The sequence below is a fragment of the Protomyctophum parallelum genome (genome assembly GCF_964188405.1).
Source record: "Protomyctophum parallelum genome assembly, chromosome: 15".
NCBI lineage: Eukaryota > Metazoa > Chordata > Actinopteri > Myctophiformes > Myctophidae > Protomyctophum > Protomyctophum parallelum.
Window position 1 is genome coordinate 18,789,801 of NC_139710.1, and position 10,959 is coordinate 18,800,759.

The 10,959-nt window shown below is 41.9% G+C and overlaps 2 protein-coding genes across 2 annotated transcripts in view; both read right to left on the reverse strand.

The window, feature by feature from the left end:
- Positions 1-524: 524 nt before the first annotated feature.
- Positions 525-5,770, reverse strand: LOC310871709 (UDP-glucuronosyltransferase 3A1-like; the record flags this gene model as incomplete). The annotated part of the gene is made up of 10 exons (XM_083783349.1): positions 525-974; positions 2,025-2,244; positions 2,359-2,444; positions 2,906-3,051; positions 3,346-3,554; positions 3,814-3,978; positions 4,364-4,527; positions 4,675-4,795; positions 5,050-5,151; positions 5,683-5,770. The coding sequence occupies 10 exons, from the start codon at positions 5,768-5,770 to the stop codon at positions 707-709; spliced, it is 1,569 nt and encodes a 522-aa protein (XP_083639475.1). The 3' UTR covers positions 525-706.
- Positions 5,771-8,941: 3,171 nt separating this feature from the next.
- The window catches only part of spef2 (sperm flagellar 2), a gene marked incomplete at its 5' end in the record, with an annotated part of 26,516 nt that continues 24,498 nt past the window's right edge, over positions 8,942-10,959 (reverse strand). Inside the window, 4 exons of the mRNA XM_083783350.1 lie at positions 8,942-9,171; positions 9,686-9,808; positions 10,217-10,399; positions 10,824-10,959. The exon at positions 10,824-10,959 is cut by the window's right edge and continues 35 nt beyond it. Of these exons, the coding sequence (XP_083639476.1) occupies positions 9,106-9,171; positions 9,686-9,808; positions 10,217-10,399; positions 10,824-10,959 (508 nt within the window). The 3' untranslated portion in view covers positions 8,942-9,105. The remainder of the gene's footprint in view (positions 9,172-9,685; positions 9,809-10,216; positions 10,400-10,823) is intronic.

Genomic DNA, 10,959 nt, shown 5'->3' on the forward strand with positions numbered 1-10,959 from the left:
TGAATGTGTGTGGTCCTTTCTGCTGGGAGGGAGACATCTTCTCTCCCTTCAAAACCCCCCGAACCCAGCCATTCTAAAGTGTTATCGTATTGAGTTTGTGCTTGAAATGTAGTGTAATTCTGCACTGTTACACAACTGTTAATACATATTTCAATCAATCAAGAAGAACAGGAATAGTTCCTGTGTATTTCAGAAATGTGAACTGGATTCGTATGCAGTCCTCAGCCCCCCCAAAAATATATAGCCTATCGGTAGGCTAGTTCAGCTTTTAGATGGTTTCATGGTCCAAAGACTTTTGTCATCATACAGATTAGTCTTTAATGTATTCACATCTCTGTCTGAAGTAATACAATGATGAGTGAAGAATTACATAGATCAGTTTTGTATTTTGCATTTGTCAAGATTATCAGTTTATTGACTGAGCACACATTTTACAGCAGAAACAAGTTTTTTTTCAAAGAAGATAAATAGTAATAAAATATCCAATAACACTCAGGAAAACAGTAATGTCACGTGACGTGAGGTATAAATCTTAGTAGTGTCCCTGACTGATTTAAAGTATGAAATTATTGTACATTGTTGGAAAATTGTTATAAATTTTTTTGTGGTTTTTGCTGTTACCTGTTTTTATTCATGTTAAATAATAAAACCATTTATTAATTTATAATTTTTTCGTTCATACATTATTAACATACTGTACATTCATTCATTGTAGTTTTTTGTGTTTGCCACTGCTGTCACTACTCTTACAGTAGGTCCAGCAGAGAACTACAAATCCCAGCAGTATGAGGAAGACTATGAGCACGATGTCTAATAGGCATCTCTGGTACCAGGGCTGGGTCAATGACGCTGGCCGTAGGTGAGCTCCACCTCCGCTGTGTAGGATGTGCTCCACCCACTGGACCAGTCTGAGGCCTGGCGGGGAAGGATGTGACCGGTGAATCCTGCTGAGTGACACAGCCGAGGACTTGAACCTGCAAAGAGGAAAAGGGGAGGAATGAGGGAGAAGGGAAGAATACAAAATCTGGCCTTTTCAGCTCAGGTCAGGCTCATGCCTGAAGAAGGTCAGTGACCGAAACGTTCCCTCCTTTAATCAAATGATCTTGCACCGTGCAGCTTGACAGTGTGCGGGCGTATAATTCTATGTTATCATTGATGTGCACTTGCCTACGCACCTGCTCCGACCTAAGCCATCACTCTAGGTGTGCGAAAGTTTTTCTCAACAGCATTTTCAGTTAAAAAAAAACATGAAATGTGCCCGTCTACCTGTCTGCCCATGTCCATCCAAAATGGACATATGGATTTCTATAGTGCATAAGTTCTTTACACTAAATTCAATTCAAATGAGCTTTATTGGCATGAGAAAACATGAGTTTACATTGCTAAAGCAAGTGTTACATGTGCAACTTTTACAACGTGCATAAGATTGACCCTGGATCACTGACACACCTGCTCATCAGACGCAGTTAAAGGCCTGCGCATACTCCAGTTTTAGGTGATAAAGCTACTCTACTCACCACGGTGGTTGGAAAACTACAACATGATCACTGGTCACTGAAGTCGCGGTGATAAGCGACTCATCCTAAAAGGAAAAACTGGAGTATATGTGGGCCTTAAGCTTTCCGTGTCTTGCTCAAGGTCTCTTTGACATAAAGGCAGGTGGAGCCAGGGATTGAATCGCCTACCTTCTTTTCTCCAGATGACTATATTCTACCTCCTGAGCCACTTACGCAGTGCTGCCCCATCCATTAATCCACCAATCTTTCACCTTTCTATCCGTCTATCTATTTATCTTCCATCCAGTGTCATCCATCTCACGATCCATCAATTAATTAATCTGTGCATCCATCCACTCATCTGTGCATCCGTCCATTCCCAGACCACAGGACCACAACGGAAACAAGTCCCCAGGACTATTGTATCCTTTTAGCCATAATATCTGACTGCACCTCGTGCTATTTACATTTCTGACTAAAAAGCATTCAATTAATCAATCGATCAAAAAAAGAAATGCCATAACCTACCTTTTCTCACGTATGATCGTGTCAATTGTGGAGCTTAGCAATTCCCCAGTGATGTGTGCAGGTTTGATGGTCAAGCCCAGGCCCTTGGCTTGGGCCCTCACCATGTTATCATACTGATCTCCAAACAGAGGGAGACCCAGCACAGGAACAGCATGGTACACTGCCTGGAGCAGGCTGTTTTGACCACCATGGGTTATCAAGAGACTGGCTTTAGGGTGACCTAAGAGACAGTACAGAAGATAGAGAGAAATGCAATATTAAGGCCAGATCCATCATAGACGCCCCGTTTATGGTTTATGTGTTCTACAATAGACAGCAGCTGTGACTGCCATACCCAGTAGGTCGTTCTGAGGGAGCCAGGACACCAGTCTGAGGTTGGGGGGTGTGTCCACATGCGATGGCCATCGTTGGGGGTCATACCTGTAGAAACACAACAGGTTACAATTTTTTTTTAACTTTATAAATATACAGTGTACTACCAAGTGCTGGTAGAATGAAATAATTCATTGACAGCATACTGTACTTAGCACTCCAACTTATATGGCTGGATGGCCAACGTATGGCGAACTGATCTGAAGTTTTCAGGCTTGGGAATCTACTTATTCGAGCTACATTGAGGCAACTGATAGAAACCATGAGATATTTAAGAGAAGGTTTTATCATTATTATCCTGTCCACAGTAATGCATTATTGCCCCTATCTTTCTGTCTATGTGTTATCGAAGAAAATAACTTTAGAACCGATTCATACAATTTTATGAAACTTGTTGGGTATGATCAGGAGGCTACCACAAAGGAATGGTTAACTTTGGGGTTAACTAAACTTAAATAATCAATGGTCAAGGTTAAAATTAAGCTTAAAGTAAAAATGTATGTATTTACCTCCAGAGGACCCCCTGGGGAACTCTGGAGAAGCCGTCAGTGAACTCCACCAGCAGACGGTCCACAGAGACAGAGGAGATCATGGACCCTAGCGTCACCACAATGAATCCCACCTGTCCGTAAACTGAGATCCATGACTCCAAGTCCTAAAGGGTGGAGAGAGAGGTAAACAGAAAGACAGCAGAGGACCAGAGGACGGTTGAACACAGAAGTAAGGGCAGATGGGGAGATAGGGGTGGAGGAGATGGAGCAAAAGCTGATCAAGCAATGGATATGGAATGTATAGTGATGTGTTAGGTTCTTCCTGCAAGCATTCTAAAGCATAATACAGTAGCGTATACTTAAGCCCAATCATGAAGGTTATTTTATCTAGAAATCAATAGAATAGAATAGAATAGAATAGAATAGAATAGAATAGAATAGAATAGAATAGAACAAACCTGATCGAGAGGCTTAGCAGGTGCATTCAGAAGGCCTCCCACTAACACAGTGTAGGGCATCAGAGGCTGGGGGAATTCCAGGGAGAAGTCTGTGTTAAAGGCCCAGAGCTCTGCTCCCATGTATAATTCCTCAAGACCACCAGGGGGTGAGCCTGAGCCCAAGTGTTTTTCAGCTACCCCCCTGAACTTTGACCACATTAGATTCTGGCCTGGGGAAAAAGACATGATGGGGGAAAAACATACTGTATGTCCTTTATGGGACCTTTGGGAAACATACTTCATCATTGGACATTCCATCCGAAAACACTCAAAACTACTGGAACCAGGAAACATCTGCTCTTTTAGCACGTAGATGGTGATCTTTTATACCAAACTGTGCATGTGCTCCCAGACAACTCTCAAGAAAACTCTGCATGAACACTGTTTTACATTTCTCAAGATGAAAAGTAGCTGGTGAGATATTCTGACCTATTGGAGCCAGGAGGGCAAAGAGCAGGTTCTTTGCACGGCCCCAGATGTCCATACTGTCAGGCAGGTCCGAGCTGAAGACAGGGACATAGGAAAGAGGGCTGGGCAGGCCGATGGAGAGAGGACCATTCAGGGTGCTGGGATAGAAGGCTATATAATGAATACCTACACGAATGAACAAAAAGAAGAAAGCATATGGTAATACATTTGGGTGTATCCTGTTTACTAATAACTGCTTACAGTACCAAAGAGGCTACCATGTCTATGTATACTATGTATTTTTTTCATATAGTTCAATTAGCGCTGGTTGTTCACTGCAGGGTTAGGGCAGGGTTAGGGCAACTACAACATGTTAAAGTGTCAAGTGACCTTTCCTTGAATTGTATCAATATCGAAGTGCAAATGAACATTGTTGTTGTTACCTTTTAAAGTTTAAGTTATACATGTGTTTTTGAAACTTTGAAACTTAACAAATTAATGTACATAAATAATATGATATTACAGTGATAATTTGACACAAACCAAACACAAGTACAAGTAGCAGATTTACCAAGCTTGCGTGCCAGGATGAAGGAGCAGGGGTTGAAAGCATCGAGGATGGCCACATCGTATCGCTGTGCCTGGAGGAAAGCCATTATCTCACTGTCCTCCAACAACCTGTCACACTGGTACGATAGGTGCCCCATAAAGTCCAAGAAGTTATTGAAGTTATCCCTAATAGAGTGACACAGAGAGAGAGAGAGAGAGAGAGAGAGAGAGAGGGAGAGAGAACAAGGTGTGTGTACAGTGTAAAATACAGAGGGAGTTGAGTGAAGGAATGACATATGGTAAAACAATGATAAGCATCACAATGTACAATACCTTCCCAGTAAGAACTGTGTCTGCTGCTCCAGAAACCAGCCATTGTAGTCTTTAATGTAGCTGTCTCCTACAGACCAGGTGCTCATCTGGTAGCTTTCTGCACGGCCTGCATAGGTCAAACCTGACAGGAATACAGGATGTTCATGTAGGTTTTCCATGTGTATGTGTGTATGTGCGTGCGTGCGTGCGTGCGTGCGTGCGTGCGTGCGTGCGTGCGTGCGTGCGTGTCTGCGTGCGTGTGTGCGTGAGAGAGAGAGAGAGAGAGACAGTTAAAGAGAAACAACTGGGATTCGCTGAGATTGTGTGTTTGGCTGAATGCTTGTTTGAGGTTATGTGCGCACATGTGTTTGTTATTGAAGTGTGTATGAATAATACCTGTAATAACAGGGTTACCCAGCTGCAAGAGCATGCGGACATCATGACCGTGCAGATGGAGGTTATGGGAGATCTCATCGAATAATAAGTAATGACTTCCACCTATGAGAAGAGAAGAGAAGAGAAGAGAAGAGGTGATGAATTAAGGATCAATATTAAGCCCATATGGAGATCCCTGATGTCATCAATATTGGCCAGCAACTCTACATCTGACCTCAAACCCTTAGATCTCTATATACAGTATGGAGCTGACCTGTTCTGACATTCCATATGTTGATCATTCCCCATCCATCCTTCTTCTTCAATGTCTCCCTTTTGACGGATACCTGTCCATTTAAACTATAGACAGGCCTGCCCCAAAGTTATTAGTGCAGCCGTGCCCGGCAGCCGGCAAAAACAGGGCCAAAAATTAAGATCTTATACCCCCCATTCCAAAGCGCCAGCGCTCACCCAGCAGTCTGCTGTCACCCAGGTAGATATGTTGATCTGACCCCCCATTCCAAAGCGCCAGCGCTCACCCAGCAGTCTGCTGTCACCAAGGCGGACCCAATTGACCTCGCCCTTTATGGTGAGGGCGATAATGATGACTTTTCACACCAGCTGATCAGTTCCACAGCATTGTAACTCACTCACCAATGAGACAGACGGTCAGGATCTTGGCAGACTGTAGGAAGCCAGGGACCGTCCAGAGGAAAGAAATGACCCAAAACGAGATTGCCATGTCACTAAAGTTCAACACAGAGAACAGGCAACCAATGTCCTCTCAAAGACAGTTCAGTATTGTAGCAAAAGTCTTCTTTTCTGTGTGTATCCGAGTAGTAAAATCCAGTTAAGTGCATGGGATAGATACTAGTGTCCTAAGACACGTGGTCTGGACAAGAAAGAAAAAAGATTTGAAATGGAGACAGAAAGTGAACACAATTAAGTCCCATGAAAATGTAGGCCTACCTATAACATTCACCAAAAAAAACAAAAAAAAACACAATTTAAAAAAGAAAAAAAAGGCTTACGCTCCTGCTAATCCTTTTCTGTGAGCTGAAGATGAATCCTGATATTGTTCTTTCTGATGGAGGACAGCAGGCTTTTCAGATCCTACTCAATACACAGACCATTGGGTCAGAAACTAAATAATAATAATAATAATAATACACCTGTTATGATAAATCCAGTTTAGTTACTGATGGAACATGTAAACTTCCATGCTTCAGTTCTGATGCAGCCTGCAGGTCCTTAACCGTAGAAAGCAAAACGATATGTATGTGTGTGTGTGTGTGTGTGTGTGTGTGTGTGTGTGTGTGTGCGTGTGCGTGTGTCTGAATGAGGTTGTGATTTGAATTGTCTTAGATCTAGAAGTCATACAGTCCGATATCTAGTAGCAACGGACCTGCAGCAGCAATGAAAGGGAGGGAGACAGAAATACAGAGAGAGGGGGAGAGAGAGGGGGGGGGGGGGGGGGGGTAGGGATGGACCCCTCCCCCCTTTGTAAAACTGGAAAGACAAAGGGAAAAAGTACATACTGTTCTGACATTACATTAATATGTTGTAATGTAATAGAATAAACTGTAAACAAACTGTTAACAAGTGTTAATATAATTCTGAGTTATATTCTGTCAGTTACAGTATATTGACACTGTGTGTCAATATAGTGTCCTTATTTTTGCACCAACTGAGCTGGTTAAGATGCTGATTGTGCCTGTTTTTGCCAGATTGTGTCAGTTTTCAATTATGTCTGAATCTGTATGAACAATAAAACCTAAACAGTCTTTAAATTGAATTGAACGGCATTTTAAATGTATTCATTCAACAGCGTGACTTCTATTACAGTGTTCCAGAGCCACATTCCAAAGTCTGAGCGGAAATAATGGAAGAAATTATTCTTGTTTTTTGTTTGTGAGAAACAGTTATTTAAATAGTGACATATCCAGCATAGTACTTAAATAGGGAATAAGTAAAGTCTTATATAGGCCAAGGCTAAGTCAATTATTTTGTTGGATCTCAAAAAATTACACATTTACTTTTTAATATTTGGCATGCATATTCATTACGAAATGCTTTGAGTTATAATTAACTTAGTCATTTTCACACATTTACAACAAAACTATTTAAACCAAAGTCATCTTTCAGACCGTTTGATATTTAATGCTGAATCCAGTACATTTTGTGTAATGGGGTAACAACATGCTCTATTCCTACAAAGTGTACAGCATGTTGACCCAGTGATACCAAGGGGTCTTCTGACCATTCATCAGTATGTGACAAGTTGGGCGTGAGAAGAATGTATTGAAGGGGGAGGTGTGATCTTCTTCTAAATGGTGCTTTGTAATTGCCTGGTCTCTATTGCCTGTTCTATAGTAGCTGTATTCCGCTATCCGTAATTTTTAGGTAGCCTGGCCCAGTAGAGTTGTTTCCGATACCGATTTCCGATGCCGAAAAAGCTAAAATGCTGGTATCGGTATTGGTGAGTATCACATGATATTTCATTGACATGCTTCAGTTGATGTTGCACGACAGTTTCATACTCTTACCGTACTATTTACATTACAATTTTACTAACTTAAGTTGTAGCTGCACTTTAACAATAATTAATGGAATTTGTAGTTATTACTAGATCAGTGGTTCTCAAACATTTAAACATAACTCTCAGAGGATACAGACCTGTAAGGGTCCATTTGGATGCCCCTCAAGGAACCGTGAGGGCCCCTGGACCCCACTTCGAGAACCACTGTCCTAGATTTGTTTAAATTCCACACCGGTATGCATCGGTTCGGTACTCTGTATCGATCGTAAGATATGGTTGGTTTGACATCAATATATTGCCCGATAGGAATGATCACAGTGTTACGACAGGTGCAACCAGCACCACAACAGTGCATGTGATGGGGGAAAGTAGACCCTTTAAGCAGTTACCATTACTTTTAAGAGTGTGCAGCCGAGCTGTGCGCATGCAAGGTCACTCAGTGACAGAGAGATTCCTATATAGCGTCTGAGAAAAGAGTGACACGTCAGAATTCTCCAGGACAGACTAACCCTCTGGCCTGCGCTTCGCGGGGCCCCCAGATCTGTGGACTGATATGATCGAATCTGATTTGTGATGTAACAGGTCGTATTTGCTTTCATATATGTCTTTGCTGTTCATATGTATATCACATGACCATTCAATTTGGGATAATTGTGGGCAATCAATAAATGCCAGACCTTGTGAATCCATAATTTTAAGTGTACAGCCTGTTTATTGGACTATTAGATAACCCTCTCACAGGATGGCGCATCACATGCCTGTAATAGATTTCAACGATTGTATACAACAGCTAGTGGAATATTTGTTGAATGCACCATTCTCACATTGCTTGCAATTTGTTATTACATCCATCCATTCTTCATTTAGGAGATCACAACACTGAACTACATTTGGAAAGCGGCAAAGCTGAAAGCTTATAATTCCACTTTTATCTCCTTTCAGTCAGTGCCCATTTCAAGTTAATTGGGTGGACAGGCAGCAAGTCACAGCTGAACAGACTAGCTGGCATAACACATCCACGATGAATGGAGTCCAATACGCGTTTGGGTCTGCTGGTGGGCTGTTGCTGGTTCGTCAGGCTTGACATGTAGGTTAGGCTGGACAAAGAGCTCATTGTAGCCGAACCAACGTTTGGTTGAGTCAGAGAGGTCATTCGAAAAACAAGTCAGTGAGAAAGACTGCTCGAGTGTATCAGAGAGAAAGACATAGCAGACTGGGGTCAGTGCTGTCATCACTGGCATTGTTGGCACCTCAATAATAAAGTTGGCAGTTCATTCCTCATCAATCAGCCACAATACAATAAAGGTTGAGTCAATTAAATGGCTTTAATGATCTGTTAAAATATATATAAAAATGTGTTTGTTGTTGATAGAGAAATATATTGACTGATTTCCAGATGATTTCATATCATGTAAATTATAAGCTATGAAAATGACCAGAGCAAATTGACACTGTAATATGGTCTAATGGTCTATGAATGTATTTTTAGTTCATGCATGTCCATGCATATTAATAATGTTGAGGGTAAGAGTTACTACTCAGGAAACTGTGGAGCTCTGAGTTTCTTCTTCACTCTGAGTAGCTCGGAATACTCTGTGTATGTCCTGTGGGGGGGGGGGGGAGAAAGAGAGAGAGAGATACAATTTAATTTATTACATATTTCCTTCTATGAACTAAAAATATTTGTATGAATATGAAAACCATGTCACCACAGTGAGTGATCTGGTGGTATAAAAAATAACTAAATTATTCAGTTCTTCAACGTCAACCAAACGTGAATCTCGAGCCTGAGAAACAGAATTTCAGGACAAAGCCTTGTTATCTGCTGTTTCTAATTTTCAATGTCAATATCAGTACTTTGTGTGCAGCTATTTCCAAATACAGAGCCAAATGACATACTCTACAGCTACAATAATATATTTTGACCACCGTACTTCCAACCTGGCGGTATGTAATATATATAGGTGTAATTATAGGTGACAATATTGTAAATGTATTTATTCTACAAGCTCTCAACGTGTCATGATGTGCATTGTCACCTTGATATTCTGACTTGTCCTTTGGGTATAACCTTGGGCACAAAAAGTTGAAAACCACTAATACAGACTATAAACATACTATGAGCTGGTAGCGTTGACAGCCCTCTATCAGGTTTTTGGCCGAAGGATGCTGTGAGAAGACTGAGAAGGGAACAGCGTCTTCTGGTGTATAACCTAGCTCTCCAAATATGCGCGCCAACTCCTAGAGACAAGCAGAGACACAGAGCTAAATGTCACATAATAGCATCAATTTCCATATAGTAGGCCTAAATACAGTAGATCCACATGCCTGCAGCTGAACCCAGAAAAATAAATGAATACAGTAGTCAGCTACCCATGACCACAGTAGAACAGCAGACAAAAAGTAAATTATAGGTTAAGATATACTGGTTTTTATTTATAGTATCTTTTTTTGTTTAGTTTTTTTATGTTGGATGCCACAAACGTAACATTCCCTTATATGGTGAGTGGTGACCACTTTAAAATAGATTTGAAGGTCAAATCTAGTACTAAAAATAGCAAATGTTCAAGCTCACTAAGCTTGCAGATCAGCTATATTTGGCACAGGACACCGTCGTACAACAAATACAAATCAGGCTTTATGTTGTACCTCAGTGTGCTCCTCTTGGCTATTGCGTCCCTGGTGGAAGCCAGAGTCTCCTTCTGCTTTGTGTTCTTTATGGCAGAGGACAGTGAGGAGGGCAGGGATGGATACACCACAGGGGGCCTCCCCTTCCTCTCCCTCTGGCTCCGGGGAGCCCAACTCTGTCGTCTCCTCTATATTGGGAATAGACTAATTGTACAGGTGCATATAAACACGCACGCACGCACGCACGCACGCACGCACGCACGCACGCACGCACGCACGCACGCACGCACGCACGCACGCACGCACACACGCACACACACACACACACACACACACACACACACACACACACACACACACACACACACACAAAGGGAAACACTCAAGTTTATAGCACTGAAACATTTATATTCACTGGGTTGTACAGTTACAAATGCTATTTTATTTAGGGCTGCAATTATCTTATATATTTATTCATTCATTCATTCAATTAAGTGTTTTATACTTCATTGCACAACGGTGTCGTGCAAAAATAGCCGATCTACAAGCTCACAACGTGCTACGATGTGAGGGGTTGTAGATCGGCTATTGTCACTATAAGCAAATGGTGTGTAATTCCATGAGGCACCTTGACCAGTTTGCTGGTGGAGGGGTGCTTTAGATGTTGTCCCAGCACCACACTGAGGGCTCTGATGAAGCCACGGGAGGCGTCTGGGTGGGCAGCCAGTTGTTGTAGCATGGACACGTAGTCCAGACCAGGTGGA